Source organism: Stigmatopora nigra, chromosome 3, assembly GCF_051989575.1.
Source record: "Stigmatopora nigra isolate UIUO_SnigA chromosome 3, RoL_Snig_1.1, whole genome shotgun sequence".
Taxonomy (NCBI): domain Eukaryota; kingdom Metazoa; phylum Chordata; class Actinopteri; order Syngnathiformes; family Syngnathidae; genus Stigmatopora; species Stigmatopora nigra.
The window spans coordinates 5,615,763-5,640,038 of record NC_135510.1 but is presented as its reverse complement, the minus strand read 5'-3'; the positions used below and the strand labels follow the sequence as shown (position 1 = coordinate 5,640,038).

The following is a 24,276-nucleotide window of genomic DNA, read 5'->3' as shown; positions in this document are numbered from 1 at the left end:
AAATTGAGTAATATCTGTTCAATAATGGGGAAATATATAAAGAGATAATCGACACAAATTATGCAATAGGGAACCATCTTTATTTGTAGGCACATTTACACCGGTAACGTTCAGTCCAAAAGGAATATTTCTTCCTTTCAGATAAATTTCTCTATAAATTCAAAAAATAGTCTGAAATTATGTTTAAAATAACTAAAAATAAAAACAAAATGCTTCTGATTTTTAACAATTCAAAACACACCAACCACCCCCCGCGTAGTGTCTATTTAGCAATCATCTCAGTGTTTAAAACCTGGTTTTTCAACATATGTTGGCCATTTTTGCCCAGTGAGAGCATTTGATCGGCCCTAATGTGCAATTCCAACAAAAAAACAAAAAAAAATCCTCATAGCAACTAGTGAAAATTCGCAAAGTATTGAAATCACATCTGCCTAGATTATGCTGTTATTTTAAAATAACAAAACAATCTCAACCATATTTTTTTGTGATTACCTATTGCTGGTATTTTCTTCCCCCATTTGAGTAGACAAAGGCAAAACGTGTCCAAAACCCCTTTCAAATTAGAAAATGGTGAAAATGGACACATAATGCTAAATACTTGTTGGAAAGTAATTCAGTATGAAAAGGAGTATATTAAAAAAAAGGAAACCCATCGCACTTTACAAAATGTAGTATTTCCCCTTACCTCCTGAAAATTAAAAAGCCAGAAAAATGACATGTCTAATCTCCAATTGCTGGTTAAATGATAAAAGACAGAAATTAACACGCAGTTGACATTTCAATACTTTTGTTTTCGGCCTTAAAAACATTCATGTCTGACTGAAAAACAAAGTGACCCTCTCTGACACAAAGTTAAGAGAACCAAAAAAAAAGTAGTTTGCCTTCATTTACTGCAATTCACAGTTAAAAGCCTTAAAAAATAAAGTTAATACATAGGATGATTTGTTTGTTGTTTCAAAAAAATATATCTATACGAATGACTCTAAACATCTTTTCAAAGGCATATAATTATCAGTAATCATGGATGAACTGAAAATTAGGTCACGCAAGGGCTGAAAATCCAACGCAAAAGATAACGCTGGTCATCAAAAACACAACGGGATTATGACCAGCACTTTGGGGGGCCTAAATTGTGAGAAAAATGAAGTGGGGCCTCCTCTTACAGCCGGGGATAAAGTCAGAAATGTGAGTGTGTGAGTGTGTGTGTGTGTGTGTGTGTTGTGTAGGGGACTGGCTCAAATTGTTACCAGTTACATCTGCATCGATGTTCATGTTTCAGCGACAACCCACTGGACTAAGTGGAGTTCAGCGGCAAGCCCAATATCCTTTCAATACGAGGCTAATAAAATGAGAACGGGCAGAGTCTAACCATCACTTGGTGATTTTGAGGGGTTTGGCCAAGAATGATGTCATCATCTTAGTGCATTCCTACTTCTGAATCCAACACATGCGCTTATCTCTTCTTAGCTATCACTCCAACTACATGGTAGCTTCCATCCGTTTTACAATAAGCGGTATATACGCAAAGGAGCATCAGAATACGAGGCTTATATTTGTTTAACAGCAATTGGCTAGTCTCCATAGTAGTCCGGCCTTAATTTTCCCGTGAGAAGGCCATGTGTGCGATGCTCTTTAATAACTCTGCATTCTGAATATGTAACGATGGCCGCTGACTGCACTGTACATCATGAGGGGGAGGAGTTGAAAACACTGTCATGCCTTAGCAGGTGACGATGTCTGAAGCTGGGTTTTCAGGGCTCATCATTCTGTTGCGTGTGTATTCCAGTGGATGTCGTGACGGAACGACGCCTTAATGTGACAGATTCTACAACTGAGACAGAGTCCTCCTCGTCCTCTAGACTGGGAACATCACTATCCATCTCCTCTGGACTCTTGGTCAGATATCTCCTGCACGGAAAGACAAATTCATGATGTCACGCAAGTACCAACTGTCCTCATACAATAAGTTTCATCTATATGGTTAATAGCTTAATTGCATGATAACCGTAATGAGTTGTGCTCAATCACAAATTGCACATTTGTCATCGAAATATGCCTCTGTACCTGCGTGCTTGTTGGATCAACTCCTCTTTCCGTTGCTTTAACATTGTCTGCCTCTCTTCAGCCGATTTGGAAAAGCGACCACCTCGAGCTTCAATGTTGTCGGGCTCACTGGGGAGCTGGTCGGCAGCTCTGCTAGGCCCCGCCTGCTCATCAAGGGGAGGATTGACCTGTAACGCCGCACGTTCAACGGCCTACAACCATATTGGTACTTTTTAAGGTCAGCTTTAAACTGTAATATTTTGCCTTAATGGTGCTATGCATTTAGTATGGCCAAAACGAGTAGTACCAGTAATGCAGAAATTCATGGAATCTTGCCGAGCCTTAAATTGTGACATCTGACAGACCTGTGCAGGTGGAGGGAAGGGGATCTGGATGCGTCCCTCTAGGATGTTGTCAGTGGTCACCTCTACAGAACGAGTAAGCTGAAGGTCTTGTATGATCAGATAGGAGGGCACTTGAGGGAACATCTCTTGAATCTGATGGGCCTGATGACAGTAAGAAACAATCAGAAACATAAAGCCATTACACAAGACTGCAAAAAAATAAGACACATTTTTAGAAAAGTTTTAGAAAAAAATCTACGCTCTTGCTAATATTTTTTGTATCTTAAAGTGACTAAAAATGCATCAATATTTTCTGTTTTATTAGTTATGTTAACCAAGTTCCCTGATATGTTGCAATTGTTTTCAGAAAACATATGTAAACATTACAAATAATATCATACTTTTGTTTCCATTTTAAAGACCTAAAACTTGGATTTAAGACAGTTTAATTCCAATTAAGGCCTTTTTTGGTTAATATTTTCTAATGATTTTTTTTAACACTTTCCAAAGATCTGTGGGAACCTTGTGGCCAACATCTTCCGCAATTTAGAAATTGTCTGTTAATAAATCATCGTAAAATAATCTTACCATTGCCATCAACTGGGAGTTGTTAGCCTGCGCAATCCCTAAGATGTTGGTAGTGTGCATCACCTCTACTGAGAAACTAGGCAGCCAGCTGGCAATACGCGAACCTGTGGTAGAACAGCCAGTTAATGTGATGAGCCGACATACTGTGAGGAAACCACGTTTCTTCGGCAAGACTGACCGTCAAAGTGGAAAAAGTGATTGCGTTGATTGATGTGAGGCCTTGGATCTGCAGCCGGTCCGGCAGGACCAGCGTTGTCCTCCATGCGAACGCCCTGTTCTTGGCCTCTCTCCTGCTCGTCTTCCCCGTTGATGTTGAGGGATGTGCGGCAGGTGGGGCACGAGGTGTCCTGTTCCAGCCAAGAACGCAAACAAGAGCTGGAACACACACGCAGGAAAACCCCCCAAAACTCAGCATTTTGTCCAGGAGAAGAAAAAAAAAATAACAGGAGAAATAGTCAGGATAAAGAAGAAACCCTCAGTAGAAGACCAGCTATTAGAGGATTACATGAGATGAAAATAATCATATTTTGACACTTTGATATTGTCATCTATACCTTATCTATACCTAAACCATCTATACCTGGCTTAAAGTCTAAAAATTACGGCACATAGTGACTTGAGGGACCTTTAGCAACTATACAGGACATTCTAGAAACTCTCACTTGTGGAAGAGATGACCACAGGGAAGTTTGCGTGCTGTCACCATGGCATCCCAGCAAATTGCGCAATCATCATCATTTACTGCCAGCTCCTCTGCTGTGGCGACTGCAAATCTACGAAAAATGATAATCAAGTTACCCATGGAACAACCATAAATATAGGAGGGGGAAAAGTACAGGTAAAATATTTCCATAATTCACTCTTTTTTTCCCAATTTTGAAAAATATCTGTACCTTGCCTCCATATTGTTAATAACACGAAGATAGTTCTTGTGTCTGCGGATGCGGCGCTGCACCTCGTGGAAGAGATATCGCAATTGCATGAAGATGACAAGACTTGCCATGGACAGCCAGATGTTGCCGAAAAGCTGAGGGAAAAGCATCAAAAGGTGAGGCAGAAATTTTTCAAAGCATAAAGTAGTAGCTGACCTAACAATTACAGTCATTTCTATTTACCAGCATATGGATGTGATGCATGAGATCAAGGAAAAGCATTGCCAACTCCATTATTAAATCTGTGTAGTAGACGTAGGTTCCTTTACTTTCCCATGTTCCTGGATGACTGATGTCCCACAGGTGGATGGAATACCTGGGTAAGAAGAGCTTTTACTTAAATTTTGAAAGGAAAATGTGTTTCATGCTTGATTAACCAATGACAACAGTAATGTAAACCACAGGAAATCCCTTTAGACTTACCGCATGATGACATGACCTGTGCGAACAGTCACCATCAGACACTAAAGACAAAAGTAGACAGACATATTGAGGCCAATCAATATAGGTTAAAGCTGCTAAAAAGCATCCCTCAAATAATGATCAAAATATGAACCTCTGCAGCCATAAAAGAGAGGGTGTGCATTCCATGGGATGCCCCCAGCAGACCACAGACCACTGCAAGACCACAGCAGTTCAGCAGGAGAGAGACCAGCAGACACATGACTCGCACGTGGCTGTTCATGGGAGTGGATGGCGAGAATGACAGCTGCGACAACAAATGAAAATGACAAGGATTGTTAAAGTTGAACTGCATTACGTTTTTTTCCCGGTGATTTATTTCTAAATATTGTACATCACTTAATGACTTTCAAAAAATGGAAATTGTGTTCCACCGTTAACGATGACACAAGCTTCTTTCTTTTTATAAAAGGATGGGCCGTCACAAGCATTAAAAGGACACCAGGAGAAAGTATCACATGTAAAGATCTGTTTTTAAAAGAAGCCCGTTCCTCTCTATAAATAGCACTAGAATGTAGCAGCAATGTTAGCTCCTTTGCCAAGGTGTAAACACATTAGAGTTCAGTTACTGTTGAAAATAATACTGAATGACAAAAGTAACTGTGTCATCAATACAAACTTACATATTCAAAACGGTCCTTACAGAGTTGCACCATTAGGTGAAGAAAAACCAGTGCCGAAAACCACAGACACCACATCACTACTTCCTCCACAGTCTGGACATTCAGCACACCAAAGATGAATATAAACTTGTAGAAGATGAAGTTCCAAAACTTGTCTTTTAAGTGCTGTAAAAGTTGGCAATAGGCGAAAATTAGTAAACTGTGTTGTTTGCTCATATTTGCAGATCTCGACGCAACAAACTCACCTGCTTCTCACTGACCCTGAGAGGGCCAAAGACCACATATTGGATAATTTTTGCAATTAACATCAAAGAACAGCAGAATGTGTTGACGAGGACCTACAAAAAAGAGGTAAAAGTGACCTTACAAGATTTAAGGTACTGTAAAAAGGAATATAATATATGCAATGTTCTGCAACAATGATGAAACCAATCATAACATCTTTTTTTAGAGGGAAAGCTCACCCATACAAGGAGACTGTCAGTCACCAGATACCATATTATAGTTGTTGCCAGTTCTGTGTTACTCATTTCATTAATTAAATGATCTAGATCAACAGCCGTGGCCGTTGGGGCCTCATCTGGTTCCAATGAACCGAAACCAGGATCGGTCACAGTGGTGTAAGCGCTGAAGATGCTCCCAGCGAGCAAAACCGCCGTCAACGCCGTGTATGTCTGCAGGCTCGGCCAAGGCAACCTCTCCAGAAATAGAAGAGGCATTTCTGCTGTGTGTCTTCTCTCTATCCGTTAAAACTGTGGTTTGTCCCCGTGTGAGACCTTAAAGAAAGAGAAGTTTATTAGCTGGGGGTGATCACACCATGCTCATGCTTTAATTAGAGAAGCAGTGTGTATACGTCGAACTTTATGTCCCTCTAGTTTAAATAACTTTAATGGTTCTTAAAAGGGAGAACTGTAAATGTAATGTACAACTTGAACATCCCCTTAGTTGTCACACCCATAAAAAAAAATTTGTATATGGGGAAATATTTTTTTTCTAATCAATGCATCACTGTTTCTCCTGTATGATTCTAAAAAAATGTGATGTAATTCAGTTAAACGGAACTTCAATTTTTTTTAACCCATCGTTGACCAGGTGTCTTACTTCTGGTCACTTACAACTCTAATTGTATTCATTACTGCAACTCTATTTTACTTTATTTTCATTTGTTCTACATACTATATGACTGACTTTCAAGCCCCTGGGGGGCTGCCCCAACGAGATTGACAAGATTTAAAATGATTTAAAAAAAGAAAAACAGAACAAAGAATAAGAAAACTTAATCAATATCAGCGTCCCTTCCTCTGAAAAAAAATAGTCTATGGGCAAAATTGACTGACAGTAAATGGTGCATTTCAATAATAAGACTATTAATTTGAATTAAAAAGTGGACTAGATTGGTCTCGTTTAAATCAAGTGATCTCAGAGATTTTTATACACAAAACTAAAGCCGTTTGGTTTCAAATTTTATCTTATAATCTATATAAGCGGAATGTCAAGAATGACGTTGGCCAGGTGAGGCGTTTACCTGCTAGCAGATCGACTTGGCCTGACATGTTTATCTAATTCAAGTCCACAAATCCCTCCGATTCGAACAACGTTTAGCTCAGGTAAGTACATTTCATTATTAAATGCATTTTCCAAACACCCTAAGCTAAACAATATTGAATCTTCGCTCCGTAAAAAAAATATTTGAACTGCTTTCGACAGCTAACATTAGCTTCCAAGTTGGCTAACATTAGCTATTTGGCTTGACATTTTTTTTACACCCAGTTGAGGTATTGAACATGTATTAAATGTTAACTTACACTTTCCCGGAATGTCATATACTCTGTCCAACTTCGGTGTTGTATCGTAAACCGAGATTTTCAGGACTGGTCTGATATAAACCTCGAAATTGTCAACATCGCCATGTTTATTTCACTAAGCCCCAGTCAAACTGGGGGGGAGGAGCCACTGGACTCCAGCGCGTGTCACTACGTCATCATGAGAGCGACGCCCCCTCGCTCAATTTCTTCTTCTTTAACCATCATTGTGCATTGTACTGCTCTCCATTGTTCTGAAATCATCACTCCACCTTTCATGAAACATTTTTATTGAAGAAACAAAACATTTCATTCATTCATTTTCTGAACTGCTCTATCCTCACTCGTTTGGGGGGTGCTGGATCATATCCCATCTTACCATTCATGTTTTTTAAATGTGGGAGTAAACTGGAGTGCCCGGAGAAAACCCACACAGAGAACATGCAAATGCCACACAGATAGACCGAGCTGGATTTGAACCCAGGACCCCAAAGCTGTGAGGCCGACGTACTTACCACTCAAGATACCGGGGGCTGCGAAACAAAACATTTTAGATAAATTATCTCTGTTTATCACCTAATCTCTTATGTTACACATTACAATGTATTATATTTACCAAATTTAGGGTACCATCTTTCTCCTTAAGGCCTATTTTACCAATATTAGTGATAATAACAATTCATTCATGCAGAAACTCCTTGTTTTTTTGTATGACTCTAAAACGGCATTTTCTCTGATTGTGGTCAGAAAAGGTCATTTATGGTAACACAACTTTGCAAGCTAAGACAATATTTAAAAAAATAATCATAGTTGACATGCAAATATTTCAAGGTAGATGTTAATCTTGTGGTGAAAGCATGAGTCACCACTCACAGGAAATTTTCATGCAAAAAAAAGGGGGAAGTGAGACCTTGCTGGTGCTGGTGCTGCACTTCGATTTTGTTTTTCACACGGACACCACTGTCAGCATCTCACATTTAAGCGAGCTCCCTCCTCCGAATGAGATGTCTTCCGACGAATTTGGTGTAGGATTGGTGGCGGTGTGTGTAATCTTGGGTCTATCTTTTCTGGTCGGGACCCCTGGCAACTTGATGGTGATCTGGACCATCCTACGTCATGTCAAGCACCGTTCCCACACGGTGGTGCTCATCCTTCACCTTGCCGTTGCTGATCTTCTGGTTCTCATCACACTACCCCTATGGATCTACTCATTGGCCCAATCTTGGGTCTTTGGAGAGATCTGCTGCAAAGTCATGAATTTTCTCATCAATGCCTGCATGTATGGGAGTGTTTTCTTAATCACCCTCATGAGTGTGGAGCGTTTTTTGTCTGTGCGTTATCCCTTCACTTCAGCTATCTGGAAGAGGAAAAGGGCCCTAAGTAAAGCGCTTCTGTTCCTTTGGACTGCCGCCTTTTTGTTCAGTGTGCCCGCACTCGTTACCCGTGTTGTTGATAAGGAGGTTTCAGGCGAGGAGCACTGTTTGTATAACCAATACACCTCACCCACGCAGGAATTGGTGTGTGTGTTGCTGGAGACCCTGGTGGGCTACATACTGCCATTCTCCATCCTGGTGGTGTGCTATGGCTGCCTGTGCAGTCGTATTTCTCAAATGACCTTCAAGTCCAAGCGCAAGTCTACGGTCCTCATCGCCAGCGTGGTTGTATTTTTCGCCATTTGCTGGACGCCTTACCATATTGGAAACATACTCTCACTGGTTACCCTCGCCACGGCGACTTCCTTTCCGAACATCGGGGGGCGATTGGAGGACGTGCGCAACAACATGGCCTACATTAGTGGAGCTATGGTCTTTATCAGCAGCACAATTAACCCTGTTCTGTACATGTTTGCCGCCCGCTCTTTCCGAAGCTCTTTGAGGGACACGGGCATCTGCAAGCTATTCCGGCATATCTCTAGCACTTCTCCTGGTGAGGGCAACAAGGAGTTTTCCTTTGTGTCCAAGAGACAAAACAATAAGACCAGCAGTTCCCTGTGTAACACTGAGACAAACGAGCAAAGTGACATTTGTGGGAGCAATGCGTCCTAGCAACATGTGTAAAAGGTGAACATGGATTATAAAGTGTTTTCCTTTTTGTTGTCGTATTTGGACCTGAAGACTTAGTGAGAGTGTTAATTTTCTTTTTTTGCTGGGTTTTTGTGCATGTGCTCTGCCATTTTTATATTTCAGGAATTTACCTACTTACCTACCTACCTGCGTGTCTGTATTTAAAAAGTTTTATTCTGAAAGGCAGTGCACAACACAATACAACCCTATTTTGATGAACAGAATGTTGAAAATAAGTTGAAACATAATTTTTTGTGTACCTGTATCATATGTATTGATACATTTTAGTTTCTATTGTAAATCTGAAGAAGTTCGAAAACATTTCTATGTAATTACTATAAAAATGTAGTAGCACTCAAATAAAAAAAACTTGGCTACTGTATTATCTTATATGCATTTTAACTGTCTTTTCTTTGTTACTTTTACACTTCATATGTTGAGCCAAATCTTTATTGTGTTACTTAAGGGTTCTATTATTAATCATTAATCTATAATAATAATAATAAAAATAATTTTAAAAAAACATTGTTTTGACATGTAGGAAAAGTTGTAATTTGCCTCAACTTGTTATTGAAACTCACAACAGACGAGTCGAGTCAGAACCCATTACTTCCTCCTCAGGACAAGATTGCAAAATGAATGTTTCCTTTATAGTTGCACAAAAGCGGAATCAAGTTTTTGAGTTTTTGTTTTCTATACATAAGCAAAGTCTTGCCGCAGTCGTAAAATTGGGCAACAGTTTTCTTTCAACTACTGTGGGAAAAGGTCAAAAGAGTCATTCTCAAGTGTATCACAACCAGAAGATGGCAGTGATACCACTACTCTATATAATAGTATGTTTTTTTTCAACGTTGTATCACCACGAAAACTACATATATGTAACGATATACACCCAGGTAAATAATGCAACTTTTTGAGAAGTACAGTATATAGTATCTTGGTAACATGTAAGACTGGTGGCCAGAAAGGGTACTGCAAGGAGATCTAATACTATTGAACATCTCTTCCACTGAAACTAGGGTTATAAACATGTATAAACGTGTACTCAAAAACTGTTTTCAGTGTTATGATGGTTGGATTCAGGTTGGATTTAATCTAACTCTATCAAGTGTTGCTCAACCAGTCAAACCGTTTCATCTATGACAAAAAGGGTGGAGTTAAAAAATTGATATAAGAATGAAAGCAAAACAAAGTCTCAAAAACAAGGCTAATGAGCTCATTGAAGCTTATTGGATATACTAAACTTTAGAATTTTAGACTAAAAGAAGGAAATAGGCAATTACATTATGGTGTACATTATTATGTGCAGTCCAGCTATCCCTTCTTGTACTGTTCATCCTCACTAGGATCCCAGGTGTACTGGAGACAATCTGATCTGAGTTTGAACGATAGGTATGGTACACCTTGATTGGGTCACTATTCAATTGCAGGGCACTATAGATATATCGTTTAAAGCCTTCAATTGACATAATGCTCATGTTGTAAGAATGTTGGGGGAAACTGGTTTAGTGGGGTCAAAACATACACAGGGATGGGGAGACCCTTCAACCTTTACAGAGGAAGGCCGGAGTCCAGATTTAATAATGGCCTTTCAAACTCTGATGCTAAAGTGCTAACAAGACACGTAGGGTGACCATCAGTGAAGATTTATGCAGGACAAGCCCTCATTAAAATGTCTCAGCTGGGATAGCCCCAAGGGAGACACTTATTTTGCCCCTCTTTTGGACACCACCGTATATTCGAGTGCTGCTGTGAGATCAAAAAAATGGCGGGCAATGTTAAATGCTTAGTGAAGTGCTATTTTACCTGAAAATCTAATATGCCGTCAACCTATAGCACCTAATACGTGTTATATTCTTCCATATTTACATAACTGTTTCTGTAATGTAATTTTCCTAATATGTATGCACCTGTTATGTGGTATATCCCCCCCCCCCCATATTTACAAAAATGTTTCTGTAATTTAATAAAATCTCAGCTGTTCCTTTAATTGAAAATTCTCCAACACCACTGGTTTAATTAAAGTTATATCATTGGCCTCCCTTTTGAAAATTCCATCACAGAAATGTTCAGTGCACACAAGTGTTTTTTTTTTTTTTGTTGAGTGATTTCTTTTTAAGAGTGACTAATCTCCACCATTCCTTGCCTATGGCACATGGTTTTGTCCACACCCCTGTTTTGTCAGGATACTTCCTTGTTAAAGGTCACTGACCAATCAGATAATCGATTGGGCCTCATTGTCCCGCCCTCACCTTTGCCAAAGAGCCAATAACAAGTCCTCCCCGGAACCTGTCTCGCTCAAGGGCTGTGGCACACACTCAGGTAACTAAGAAGAAAAAAAACCTCCAAGGCTTATTATGGAGTTCGTGTGAACGAAACACGGATTTCCACCCTTCTTTACCAGTCAAACCAGTATCGCTGGATTAGAGCATTCAAGTACAGCAACAGGTAGAGTGACTGACTGCAAACTCCTTCGTGGCTCCTCTGAAATAATCTCCTCTCGTTTTTTCCTTCTCTATTCCCTTACCTCAATTGAGTTTCCAGACCCTTTTGTTCCCCCCCTTCTTATCACTTGGAAAAAGGTGAACCTTCGTGTTGTTTTTAGTTTAATCTTTGCTTTAATTGTAGTTTTTACCCTTGTGGTCCCTGATGGCTTCGCACAGTGATACTCTGGTGGTGTTCTTTGGGGCAACAGCTGGTGCAAATGGGGGTAAAGTGGGTTCGGATGAGAGGGAAATAATTCTCTTGGTGTGGCAAATTGTGGACCTACGTGAAAAAAAGGTACGGCCCGTTCATCCGCCCGGTTTCTTGTTCTTGAGTGTGCGTGTGTGCATTTTTAATTTGGTATCTTGTCTCTTAACTGTTGTAGTTTAACATAAATCAACACGGTGTGTATGCTAATGCTAGCTCTTTAGTTCACCTCCTGGCAGGTGTGCGCCGGAGTAGCTGCCCACACGGTGGGGGCTGAGGGGAGGGGAGCGGGGGGTATCTCTCCGTTAGTATGGATATTCTTTTTAATTCATTTTTGACCAAATTGGGCATTAAAAACACACCGTTTTGATTTCCCATGTTCAACCAACACGTGATTATTAAATTCTTCCTTGCAACTATGTTGTTGTTTTTTGAATTGTATTTCTTAATTGTTCATTTCTTGTATGGGCAGGCAGTCTGTGCAGTGGCTTGTCTCTCTCTCTCTTGTTTTTTTAATGGAGACATGAAATGCTAAACGTTTGTTCCATTCAGGTGGGCAAACTTCACAGATGTGTTGTTAAGCCAGACACTTTGGAGCTTGCAGATCAATGCAAGGAGGAGACCGGTCTCTGTTTGGATGACCTTGTCAAAGCTGAGCCCTTGGACAAAGTTCTGCAACAGGTGAGTCTTGGGTTCCTTTATTTATTTATGTATCTTTGAAATGGCCCAAAAAATGCAGTGGAAGATTTTAAAAGGAAAGAAAAGACATTTATTATCCCCCCCACCCCCCCAAAAAAAAAAAAAAACACAATTTCATTCTTTTCTGATGTGTAATAGTTGCTGAAAAAAGAAAAAATCAGCCAGTATTTCCAGGAAGTGAGTGCCTGACATGGGGCAGACATTTTATCAACAATTAATGTCAATCAAATGAGGATCTAAAATTGCCCGCCTTCCCTGTAGTGTACAGTAATCCCTCGAATATCGCAGCTTCACTACGTTTTTTTTTTCTGGGGGAATTTTTTTAGTTTTTAATTCCAGTTTTTTGTTAGTTCATAATGTGAAAATCCAGCGATTTTGCGATTTTTCTTTTTTCGTGGTCATGGCTGGTCTGCGTTAACCGCGATAATCTGTAAATGTATGGTTGTGAATGACACAACAAAATGGCTGCCCTCATAAGATGTCATTTTTATTTATACATTATTTTCTCCATTATCAGAGTTTTAACTGAATTGCAATTTGCATGCTTATACTTTTAATATCTTCAACACATGTGAAATTCTCCAATAAATTTAAACAAATTGTAAATGCTTTGACTGAAAAAATGTTAAATCTTTATGTTCTCCCTATGCTTGTGTAGAATTCCTTCATTAGGCTCCTCCTGCATTCTAAGAATATTTGTTCGCTTAATTAAATTTAAGGATGGGTATAAAAATATTTTCACATTCTTGTTTACAGCAGCTACAACATTTACATACCTTGTTGATCAAATAATGACATCATTTTAAGATACAATGCAAGAAATTCAAGTCTCTTAGACCTTTTTAGGGGTGTGGTATCAGAGTTTTCACTATGTGTAGACGTTTATGAGTTTTCTTCACCCGAGGTTATATGGGATTAAGAAAAGTTGTAGGTCTTGTCTTGACTTGAATCATGCTGCAGTCATCTGGAAGGTGTGTTTATTATCTCCAGCCACACCAATTTTTTTTGGCAAAGAACAGACGGAAGAGACGTTAGTGTCGTGTATAGGGCAGTTTTGATAAGATTTTCTCACATTGCTTCCTGTCAATGTGTTTAACAAATATTGTCTATGTTGTCAAACATCTTTTTAGAGCAACTAGTGTTTGTTTGCATCATGTGGTTGTTTCTCAACCCACACAATTGTTCCTTGAAAACCTTTCATGACCATGCTGTCATGAGCTGAATGCTTGCGTGGCTTTGTATTCTTTTTCAGAGCGAAAGCATAAGAACGGTTAACATTTGCTGGTTAAAGCTGGGATAGTTTGTGTGCTGAACCTTCAAATATTAACCCAAGCAATGACTTGCTCCTTTTCATTCCTTTGTGTCACCCATTAATCTCTCTCTCCTGCCATAGGTGCTTTATACCTTGTTTTCACCGTCTACCACTAAGGCAAATAAAAAATGAAGATGAATAATGACTTCTCCGTTCAGTTCGGCGTCTTAATAAGCTGATTGCTTCAGGGTATTCAGTAATGGCGCTATCCTGACTGTGTTTTGAGTGATTGGGAATGCTCCCCCAGCCCAATTTCAGTTGTTCAATATTTTTGTGTTTCCTAAAAAAAAAAATGCAAATTATATTCATTAGACTTTTCTCCCGAGAGAAATTGCTATAAATCTGCATGTTATTTATGAATTACTTTATCAAAAGACATTAACGGTGGTTCTTGTTTTGTCTAAGCATGAGGACAGTCATAATAGATTTTTTAACAGCGTGTTGTTGTTGTTGTTGTTGTTGTTGACACCAAATGGATGAGTTTTCAAAAAACAGTTCCGCGGTAGGTTTTCAAGGTTTGTGGACATATAGTGTATTTTCTTGTGCGGTATTAGTGGATCAATTGCGACATTTCAGAACACGCCTACAGTGACGAAGCCTCACATTGGCTTGTTGTTTAGCACATTTGCAGCATGTTACAGCTTGTGTAGTGTTGGATGCACCTTGTTCTTCACCTTATCCTGAATCACTCCACTGTTTTGAATAAATGCAGCTAACTTGTTTTGCTATATGCTAACATGTATCCTGATTTGAAGCTGTTCTGTATGGACAAAATTTAACTTCTGATTTTGTCAGAAAGTTCCATATGCCGATATTAGAATCTGCTCAGTAGCAAGATAAATCTGAAAAAAAGTAGAGGAATATTATTATATCAAAGGTTTTTAAATGGTGCTATGATTTTTTTTTGTCAATATATTGCATATTTTTACCTAGTCTAAGGGAATTTGGAAGCTAAACTGACGATGCAACCCGGTTAAAAGTCATTCTGCTGTTTGGGAAAGAACTTACTAGTTGAGGCATTATACACATTTTGAAATTTAATTTTCTTTTTACATTTGCTTGCCTTTTAACCACCTTGTAAATTTCAAAGGCTTGTTTTGTAGTGTAAATATACACGTTTGGTAGAAACTTGATATTTACTCCTATGTATTGCAAGTGTTTAAAGAAAAAACAGTTTATTTAATGTAAGCAAGGAGAGTATTTTGCACTTGTGTGGATACAAAACTGAGTCTGAGCTCTGTATATATTTAATGTTTGATTTAAAGCGGTTCGCCCTCAGTACCTTTTTGTGGTGGCTCTTTAGATGCCTTTAACACTTGAGGAAGCATACCTGACATACTTATTGCAGTTTGTTATGGCCACTAGCAACACCCTCCTTTCACCTCTGCATAAAAAAAAAAAAACCTCCTTGTTAGAGACTTATGATAGGACCACGTTCAAAGGCCATTTTCCTCTCCCTCATTTATGAAAATACCTGATAGTTTGTTGAAGCGTGTTTTGATGAATTATGTCTGTATTGTATGAGTCAGCTTTAGTACTTCACTAAAGACTTTTTTTTCCATAACCTTGTTGAGGCAAGTTACACAAAACTGTTTTTTGAGTTTTTCGTTTTTTGCTGAATGAGCAATACTGTCTTCTGGTATGCTTGATTTCATTTGTGCTGTGCTGACATCTAAAAGACAGATTCTTTTAGCAAAACGGCACAAAAAGGTCCTGACTCCAAAATTTAATTGGACTATACAGGCACACTTTTACCAAAATCTTTGAAATTCCTATTAGGACAAATAATCGCTCTCTTTGTCCTTGTTTGTCCTTTTAGACGTCTACTTGTGAATTGGGCAAAATAAAATGCTTTCGACAACAATTGACCACCTTGTGATGCTTTGAAATACCGTAACTATTCATGCTTTTGACTGTCCCAAATTACACAACCTTTTCTCAACAAAATTCAGTTAGATTTGTTATGTTTTGGTCCTGCTTTTGGTCATACAGAAACCTGTAAAACTAACCGGCATGTTCCTGTTCAACCTTCACGAAAGCCTTTTGAATGTTGCCCTTTCTCGTTTGTCAGCAGATGTTTGGCGTTGCCTTGTGGCTCTTTTGCTGAGAAACAAGCCGAGACATGCACCTGGAACACTAGCTGTTTGATTATAAGTCATATGTTGCCTGTAGCCATGTGAGACTTCTCTACCTGTCAGCCAGTTTCACCTTTTCTAATTTATGTTTTCACCTGTGCCAACTATGAGAATTCCACGACTAGCAAACCAAATTTTTGACAAAACAGTTTTAATCGACATCGTCAATTTTAGTGTCTTTCTTTCTTGGTTGCAGTGTGACGCAATTTAGCTTCATGGCTGTCTTGTTGTAATTGAGGATGGCCAAACTGTATATGTTCTAAATAGGATCAGGTTGACACAACATAGTCATCATACAGTTGAGAGTTTTAATACAACAGTCTCTGGTGTGCGGGATGCTGGTTTTTGAAAGGATTGGGTGTTGTATCACTTAAACATGGCTGGTTAGACTTGTATAGGCTCTTGTCAAGTGTGATCACTTTCGTCCCACACTCAACAAACCTTAAAACCTGTCTGACAAGCCTTGTTTGCGACGACAAATGGACACAATCCAAACCTGTAGCGTCACCTTCACTTGTCTGCTCATTAATTTTCTCTTTCCTCTTCACTTTTGTTTGTAAATATGGATGATTGTAAAGTTTGCCAATTTGACATTTTGTGAAACAACAATACTCTATCCTTATATAATTCAATTGTAATTACTTCCCTATATACATACCTGCCACCATTTGATCAAATCACTACTAGTTCTTTATGAATTTTTTGTTGTTGTTGACAGTGATGACCTGCAATGCCCCAAAAATCTGTGAAATTACAGGATATATTTTTGTTTGTGCTTAATTTTTGCAGTTTCAGCAGTCAGTGACATCAGAATTGGAGTCTCTTGACAGAAGCTCTTACACTCTTTGTGTCAACAGCCCCCTTGTCATCCGACAGGCCCTCCACCCTGAGGCTTCTAACAAGGTAATGGGGGAAAAAAACTCTTTAACTCATCAGCCACTTAACTTTAACTTTGTAAATGAAAACATACAAATTCAGGATAAATATGCAAACGAATCTCTGCTATAGGAAAAAAAATACATGTTCGAAGAACAAAAAATCCTAGTTTTCCTATCATACAATTGGTAAATAAGTGACTCTGCAGACACAAATCGAATATCTCTTGCCCTTATACAGATAGAGAATTTATTAAAACTAGTTTTCCAATGATGCAATTTCAACTCCTAATTTTTAACTATTATTGAACTGTTGTTGTTATCATCTCAGCATCTCTATTTGATTTGTTGCTTCCCAGAATCTCGTCCTTGCAGAGTGTTTCCTCTCATTTGTGGACTTGAAAAAGGAGTTTGAGAAATGTTGTCCCAGTGCTGGCCCTGCGATCAAGCTGGAGCTCTCTTCCATGTTAGAACGTATCTTTTTATTTCCCCCATGACCTGAATTGTGGACATTTTTGTAGAGTCTATTGTGTTAGAAAAAAAATCCTTAACTGGGTGTGTAGATGTGGGTCTAACTGCTGCATCGGAAAACATGATGGGAGTAAGGGAAGTGAAAAGCATGGTAGAGCTGATCCTCCACATCCTGGCTGAGCCTTATAGTAAGTATTCACCAGTAAGCATCATTACTAGCCATTTCAAATGTGCTTTATTTACTATACTATACATGTGATCCCCAAATAAAGCACTTGTTTCATAACAAATTACATTTGAACTAATAACCATGTTGGTTACTCAATGTTTGTGTTCATGTAATTGTTACTTTTGGCCCACGCCTTGTCTAACCTGTTTGAGTCTGTCTAGCCTGACCTGAATGTCAACATGAAAAATGTAGACTTGTTTAATTGGTAAACATGAGCAGGGTGATATTGTTTTGATATATTTTTATACCTTTCTTCTTCATTCAGATCACAGTTTCACCTGTGTTGAGACCGTACAGTACAAATTTGATTCTGGCACGTGGTAAGTGTTGGTCTTTGGACAGTGTGGCTGCCACATCCATCATACATTTGAACTGCAATGAACATCTGTGTGTAACATGTACTTTTGTGTTTTTCTTTTAATGCAGCAGTAAGACTGAACAAGTTGACAATGAAACGGTCATCAGAGCGCGAGGACTTCCATGGCAGTCTTCAGACCAAGACATTGCTCGCTTCTTCAAAGGACTCAATATAGCCAAGTGAGTTCAAATGTGTAGATTTATGAAGTTTTGTAACTTCATCTAACTGTTTTGAGTCAGTGCAGATATAATTGGGGTGTAAATTTTGTTTGTTTATTTCACACTGACTTATTTAATTTTATTTAGTATATAGTGAGCTGCCTTTGTTGGTCTGCAAGTGTCTTTGCAAAGTTCAAGAAATATTTTAAAGGTAACTTTGTTTCAGAGGGGGCGTGGCATTATGCCTCAATGCTCAGGGCAGGAGGAATGGCGAGGCCTTGGTTCGCTTCATCAACCCAGAACACAGAGACCTGGCACTGCAGCGGCACAAGCACCACATGGGCAGCCGCTACATCGAGGTCAGCTTGCTCATGTATTTCACTCTCCTTGTAATAGTCATATGTACCTTCTTTAGTGTTTCAATATTGGGCCTAATACCAAGCAGACTGAGATTGTGATAGTACCTATATCAAATGTCAAAGTAAATAAGCTCCGCTTCAGGGATGTGTCACTGTGAAAAGTGAAACACAATCAGTTAGCACAATCTCAATGGAGGCATGTAATACACTCCTCCAGGCATGATGGCAGTTAAAACTTTACGTTCAGAAGGAATTAAATTCCCCCGAGGTGATGGTGCTCCGTCAGCCTGCCATGGCACTTCAGATGTTTGTTTTGCTTGTGTGTGTCAAACACTTACATTTCCCGAGGTGCCACACACAAATAATGTCTGGCAGAAAAGGGAGATTATAGTTATTTGAAGTCGAGATGGTTGTGGTATGCAGCGAGAATGAGTAGGAACGACTATTGCTTCAATTCCCCAATATTGGCCAATGACATAACAGATAAATACATGGAAATATAAAAAGAAGACTCTCGGTTGATACAAAAATTAGACAACCTGAGGAGGTTTTGGCAAGAAATGAAAGATTAATCTTTCTAAGAGTCTTAATCATGGTGTTTGTACTGGCACACAGCTGCAATTGTCATGGTCCCCGGAGGGATCATCTCCCATCGTGTTCTCTCTGGGGCCTCTCTTAAAGAATCACTGACAGGCTGCTGACAGGTCAGCTTGGCCCTCTGTTATAAGAGGCATGCACAGTGGTCAAATGGCCGGGGAATGTTTAAATGAAGCTAGGTTTACCTTCTGATCTGTTGTTAGGTCTTTAAGTTCTGTCACTCATCTAAACCCCTTAAGGGATAGCAACATAAAAAAAACACATGCATTATTAGGTGTGTCATACCTATTATAAAATCAGTATCTTGATGCTGTAATTTTTGAAGCTGTTTGTGTAATATTTTATTCTAATACTTTTCCTCCTTTTCTTTCAGGTCTATAAGGCCACTGCGGAAGAATTTCTCAAGATTGCTGGAGGTCAGATTTTTTAAAAATCAATTTCTTATACTTTGTGCATGAGGTGTCATTACAAAAAACGTTTCTGTTTTGGTGCGCCCTCTTTTTCAGACAAAAAAAAAAATCAAAGTAAGGCCCTGCCACACATGACTCTAAAAGAGCAGCTCTTTTTTTTTTTTCTTCTTTTTTTTAAGGCAGTGAAGGCAGGTTTCCTCTTTTGCTCTCTCCTGTTACCTGTGTCCCTGTCTCATCCCAGTGATCTCCGGTAGCTTATCTTGGACTCATAAAAGATGCTTTGTGAAGAGCTAAACCCCCTCCTCTTTACGATTCAGCCTTCCTTACCTCTTCGTGCCTCTAGCCGAACCTTCACTGGCGCGTCGGAGCGAAATTGTACCCTCACCTGTGCAGCTCAGCCTCATAGTCCTTGGGGGAGGCCAGGCTGACGGCTGCTTTAAAGCACAGTTCAGTGTCTATACAAAGGGAGTGTGAGGGGACAAAGCAGAGGCAGAGGGCCTCTGGTACACCGTGCAGTAGGAGTAGTAATGCAACAGAGATTGTTCACAAAGAAACTCATTGTGGACTTTAGCCAGAATGAGCTCAGATCAATGCAGTATGACACAGAAGCAGTAAATAGTTCAAAACCATATACCGTAATTTCACGACTATAAGGCCCACTTAAAAGTCTTAAATTTTCTCCAAAATAGACAGTGCGCCTTATAATACAGTGCGCCTTATAATACAGTGCGCCTTATAATACAGTGCGCCTTATAATACAGTGCGCCTTATAATACAGTGCGCCTTATAATACAGTGCGCCTTATAATACAGTGCGCCTTATAATACAGTGCGCCTTATAATACAGTGCGCCTTATAATACAGTGCGCCTTATAATACAGTGCGCCTTATAATACAGTGCGCCTTATAATACAGTGCGCCTTATAATACAGTGCGCCTTATAATACAGTGCGCCTTATAATACAGTGCGCCTTATAATACAGTGCGCCTTATATATGGAAAATGTCATTTATTGAGGGTGCACCTTATTATGCGGTGCGCCTTATAGTCGTGAAAATACGGTATCGACAACATTAGATATTGTGTATTGTCTATGCTGTGTGCCACTTTCTTTATTGTTTTTGCAAAAAGGACACATTTTACACCTTATTTTTTATTTATGGGATGGAAATTAATTTAAAGTATTTTCCATTTCGCCCCTATGTGACGCCAGGTGCTTCTAACGAGGTGACACAGTTCCTCTCCAAAGAGAACCAAGTGATTGTCCGCATGCGAGGGCTGCCATTCAATGCGACAACTCAGGAAGTCCTGGATTTCCTTGGGCCCGATAGTCCCGTCACTGATGGTGCAGAAGGGCTCCTTTTTGTCAAATACCCAGACGGACGACCCACAGGTGACGCGTTTGTGCTTTTCTCGTGTGACGAGTACGCTCAAAATGCAATGAAGAAGCACAGGCAGATCTTGGGCAAGCGCTACATTGAGCTCTTCCGCAGCACCGCCGCAGAAGTACAACAGGTCAGTTGGTACAGATTTGACATCATGTTTTACTTCATAAAATAAAATAGAAATTTGTGTTTGGATTGCTTTTTGGAACATTTCCATCTCCTTCCCAGGTGCTGACCCGATACCTATCCACTCCTTTAATATCCACCTTACCCACATCCTCCATCGTGCCCGTCCTCGCCACACCGCCCTTCCTCCCGACGGCCAGCAACACTCGCGACTGCGTGCGCCTCCGTGGCCTGCCTTACACGGCCGGCATCGAAGATATCCTAGAGTTCATGGGCGAACACACTGTGGACATCAAACCTCACGGAGTCCACATGGTCCTCAACCAGCAGGTGAGACGGCGGTTACATGTCGGGATCGCACTTCAATGGCTTAAATGCTCGTATTCCCTTTTGAAGGGCCGACCCTCAGGCGACGCCTTTATCCAGATGAAGTTCCCGGAGAAGGCCTTCTTGGTGTCCCAGAAGTGCCACAAAAAGACGATGAAGGATCGCTATGTGGAAGTATTTCAGTGCTCCACAGAGGAGATGAGCATTGTCCTGATGGGAGGAACCTTAAACCGTAGTGGCCTCTCGCCACCACCTTGCAAACTCCCCTGTGAGTATTATACAGCATTATGGTCTCCTTTATTCACTAGGAAAGTTTTTTAGTTATTACATTTTGTATGTGCATCCATTTTCACAACTGTCAGAATGAAAGGAGGATGCCAGTTTTGACCGTACACAGAAAAACTGCACTTTGCCCTTTGTGCTCTCCTTTCTATCTGTAGAGATTAGATTGTTAGCTAGATGTTTTTTTCTTTCTTTCTCCAAATGGCTGTTAGGTGTTATTTCAAAGAGTTTCCTTTTTTGGTGCCCACAAACCTCAATGTCCGTAGTTTGTTTGTATATAAATACATCCAACTTTGTTTCCTGACAATGACAGTTTGAAGGACAAAGTCTATAACCAAAAATACTTTTAAATTTTGTTATTAAATGAATGACAGTGGCTGTAAAGTTGCTTGTTTTTATGCCCTTTTATAGGCCATTTGATCATTTTTCATAAAATGGAATTACCCCATAAAGACTTGTTTTACCACATACTGTATAAAGACATGGTTTGGTTTACGTAGACTACAATATTAATATTTGGTATAAGCTGGTGTCCTAAAAGACCCAAAATGGAGGCCATGTATATGATAAATGGATACTTTTTCATCTGTATTTATAAAGGAGTAAAAAAGTTCCCTGGTTATGGCTCCCATTAACATGTTTTAAAATTGTTTTTTTTAAACTGATAAAAAAAACTCATTGCCAGTGGTTGACAATGATGTTCAATTAGTTCACTATATTGGGCTCATGAACTAAATAATGAAATTTTGTCCCCCTCTCTTAGGTTTATCTCCCCCTACTGCCTATGCTTTTCCCACTTCACCTGCCATCTTGTCAGATGCTGCCCTTTACCAGCCCCCTCTGCTGGCATCTCCCAGACATCACCAGGCAGTGCACAGCCCAGGTCTGGCGTATTACCATCCCCAGCCACACCTATACATGAACATGAACTACACAGCCTACTATCCCAGGTATCCACACCGCACACCTAATGATCAGTTGACAGACTAACACTTACTTTGCATGAATTTGAAGGGAAATGTTTGTCCCTCCAATCTGCAGCCCTCCCGTGTCCCCCTCCACTGTGAGCTACTTCACAACCCCACCATCAATGGCAGCAGCAGTGGCAGGTCAGCCCCACCATACTGCTGCAGCAGCGGCGGCAGCAGTGGCTGCCTCTGCCCCCGTGTTGCCCCAACCTGGAGGTCTTGTGCGGATGCAAGGCCTCCCTTACAACACTGGCGTTAAGGACATCCTCAGCTTTTTCCAGGGATACCAGGTCAGTACTTGATGGAATCAAACAAGGAGTTGCTTATGAGTATTGGGGGAAAAAAAGTGAGGTTTTTTTCTATTCCAAAACAATTAAGAGAATACTGTAAACAGAGGCAGATCAAATGAGGTGAAGTCAGTCTTGTAGAATGTCACTTTTGAACAGTAGATGAAAACAGGTGAATTTTGGCTGTTTTGAAACATTTTATAGGGCAAATATCAATTATTTATCAATTAATTCAAACATTTGAAGGCCACATCTACCCTGTTGTAATAACAACACCCTTCAACAATAGTTATTTTTTCCTAATACAATGAAATTATTTGAGGCATTCAACAATTTGTGCATCACATTGTATTTGCCGATGTACTCCTTTTGGTGTGTGCACACTGGCCACCTGGGGGCAGAGAAATCTCCCAAATGTTTCATAGCTAATATGCTGGAATATTTTCTGTCAATGTGTCATTCCTCAATTTGCAGCCGTAAATCCCTGGGAGGGTCATTCAGGAACTTTTTTCATTTTTAAAAATCCTTTTGCGCTGTGTGTGGGTAAATGTCCATCTGACTGTGTGGGTTATCGTACTGTGTGTATAGTACACCCCCGAGGAATACGGCAGCGTTCTTCAGATGAGCGAACAGGCCCGCAGTCTGATTCAGCCCAAAGAATGGCTCTGTCTGTAGGGGCTTCAGCCAAGGTAAGAGGTTCCTTCGAACCCCTGGCCTGGGAGTGTTGCTCGTATGGATTTGGGTCGTGCTGCTTATGTGGCTAGCTTCTCGCTCTCCATATATTCCTTGCCTAATCAAACTAAAAGAAACATTTGCAAAGCATGATACCAACGCTAACTTGCCAACTAACATCCTTTGGCAACTTTGAACTTTTTCTGCATTTGCGTGCTGGCATAAAAGCTCAAAATGGCCCCCTAATATGCCAATTTCTTCTCTGATGCCGCCTCATTGCGTCCGCTTGGGACTCGTGGGCTTCCCCTTCCCTGCTTTTTGCGAACAACCCAAAGTCCTGCAACTTTCTTTTGAGCGCGTTATTTTTATTTTTGGTTCTGTTTTGGGCCGGTGCAGCTCCAGCCGGACGCCGTCCTCATCCTGTACAACTTCAGCGGCCAGTGCAGCGGCGAGGCCTTGGTCACCTTCCCCAGCGAGGAGGCGGCGCGCCGAGCCGTGGCCGAGCACTCCGATCACGTCTTTTATGGCGAGCGGCTTCACTTGACCTTCTGCACCTGACACAAAAAGCTTTTTGACCGCCGTGCCTTCTGGGTGGTCCGTCCCAAGCATTTGACCACACGCTAACCGCCCCCCTTTTTTTGGCCAAACCCAAATATCTTTTTGGGCCAGAATGCTCGCCAAGAAGCACGAAAATCCTCAAGTGGAAACTAGAGGGAATTTCAAAACCACTCTTGGATAAATTTGAACCCGCCTCCAGCTCGCATGCTGTTTAACAAACCGGAGACGAAGCCACTTATGTTCAGCAGCTCCAAAGAAAAACGAAGCCAAACAGTGTCTTAACTAAAGTGTAGCTTGTGCAACTTTTTGACTTGTGTCAAAACTAGTTACATTTTGTTATTATTATTGTTGTTGTTGCCGAAAATGTGCCAACATCAATGCAACGCTGGCTCTTCTATTGTAAACCCTCCAATAGCTGAGGAGATGCATGTTTTTTTTGTTTATTTGTATGCCTGCTATATTGCTAAATATATATATTAGAATTGTGAATAAGAATGTAAACAATAAACAAAGTTAATGAA

The 24,276-nt window shown here is 40.1% G+C and overlaps 3 protein-coding genes across 7 annotated transcripts; 2 read left to right on the top strand and 1 right to left on the bottom strand.

Annotated features, from left to right (window-relative positions):
- Positions 1–58: 58 nt before the first annotated feature.
- LOC144194064 (E3 ubiquitin-protein ligase AMFR-like) lies at positions 59–6,965 on the bottom strand. 2 transcript variants are annotated; one of them, XM_077712843.1, is made up of 14 exons: positions 6,798–6,965; positions 5,457–5,768; positions 5,238–5,330; positions 4,993–5,157; positions 4,464–4,616; positions 4,331–4,371; positions 4,091–4,223; positions 3,869–4,002; positions 3,638–3,748; positions 3,154–3,350; positions 2,976–3,079; positions 2,409–2,549; positions 2,065–2,255; positions 59–1,908 (listed from the first exon to the last, which is right to left on the bottom strand). In XM_077712843.1, the coding sequence occupies exons 2-14, from the start codon at positions 5,709–5,711 to the stop codon at positions 1,752–1,754; spliced, it is 1,875 nt and encodes a 624-aa protein (XP_077568969.1). In that variant the 5' UTR covers positions 5,712–5,768; positions 6,798–6,965; the 3' UTR covers positions 59–1,751. The 2 variants fall into 2 exon arrangements, with proteins under 2 accessions (XP_077568969.1, XP_077568970.1); XM_077712844.1 differs by having other exon boundaries at positions 2,065–2,231.
- esrp2 (epithelial splicing regulatory protein 2) lies at positions 6,500–24,276 on the top strand. 4 transcript variants are annotated; one of them, XM_077712841.1, is made up of 18 exons: positions 6,500–6,599; positions 11,043–11,305; positions 11,486–11,638; positions 12,101–12,229; positions 16,484–16,597; positions 16,929–17,043; positions 17,133–17,228; positions 17,535–17,589; positions 17,696–17,806; positions 18,012–18,144; positions 19,115–19,157; positions 20,364–20,665; positions 20,764–20,991; positions 21,058–21,256; positions 22,034–22,220; positions 22,312–22,528; positions 23,114–23,214; positions 23,594–23,728. In XM_077712841.1, the coding sequence occupies exons 3-17, from the start codon at positions 11,507–11,509 to the stop codon at positions 23,198–23,200; spliced, it is 2,148 nt and encodes a 715-aa protein (XP_077568967.1). In that variant the 5' UTR covers positions 6,500–6,599; positions 11,043–11,305; positions 11,486–11,506; the 3' UTR covers positions 23,201–23,214; positions 23,594–23,728. The 4 variants fall into 4 exon arrangements, with proteins under 4 accessions (XP_077568967.1, XP_077568966.1, XP_077568965.1 ...); XM_077712840.1 differs by having other exon boundaries at positions 22,285–22,528; XM_077712839.1 differs by lacking the exon at positions 23,114–23,214 and having other exon boundaries at positions 23,594–24,276.
- LOC144194065 (leukotriene B4 receptor 1) lies at positions 7,750–9,305 on the top strand. Its single transcript, XM_077712845.1, has one exon. It carries the CDS (start codon positions 7,799–7,801, stop codon positions 8,837–8,839), a length of 1,041 nt encoding a protein of 346 aa, XP_077568971.1. The 5' UTR covers positions 7,750–7,798; the 3' UTR covers positions 8,840–9,305.

Bases quoted from the DNA above. Each gene is read 5' to 3' on its own strand.
- LOC144194065 (XM_077712845.1), top strand. From the start codon at position 7,799: ATGTCTTCCGACGAATTTGGTGTAGGATTGGTGGCGGTGTGTGTAATC.
- LOC144194064 (XM_077712843.1), bottom strand. From the start codon at position 5,711: ATGCCTCTTCTATTTCTGGAGAGGTTGCCTTGGCCGAGCCTGCAGACA. The intron at 5,331-5,456 runs GTGAGCTTTCCC...TCTTTTTTGTAG, and splicing joins CTGACAGTCTCCTTGTATGG to GTCCTCGTCAACACATTCTG. The intron at 2,256-2,408 runs GTCTGTCAGATG...ATATGGTTGTAG, and splicing joins CCTTCCCTCCACCTGCACAG to GCCGTTGAACGTGCGGCGTT.
- esrp2 (XM_077712838.1), top strand. From the start codon at position 11,507: ATGGCTTCGCACAGTGATACTCTGGTGGTGTTCTTTGGGGCAACAGCT. The intron at 17,044-17,132 runs GTATCTTTTTAT...CTGGGTGTGTAG, and splicing joins GCTCTCTTCCATGTTAGAAC to ATGTGGGTCTAACTGCTGCA. The intron at 20,666-20,763 runs GTCAGTTGGTAC...TCTCCTTCCCAG, and splicing joins CCGCCGCAGAAGTACAACAG to GTGCTGACCCGATACCTATC.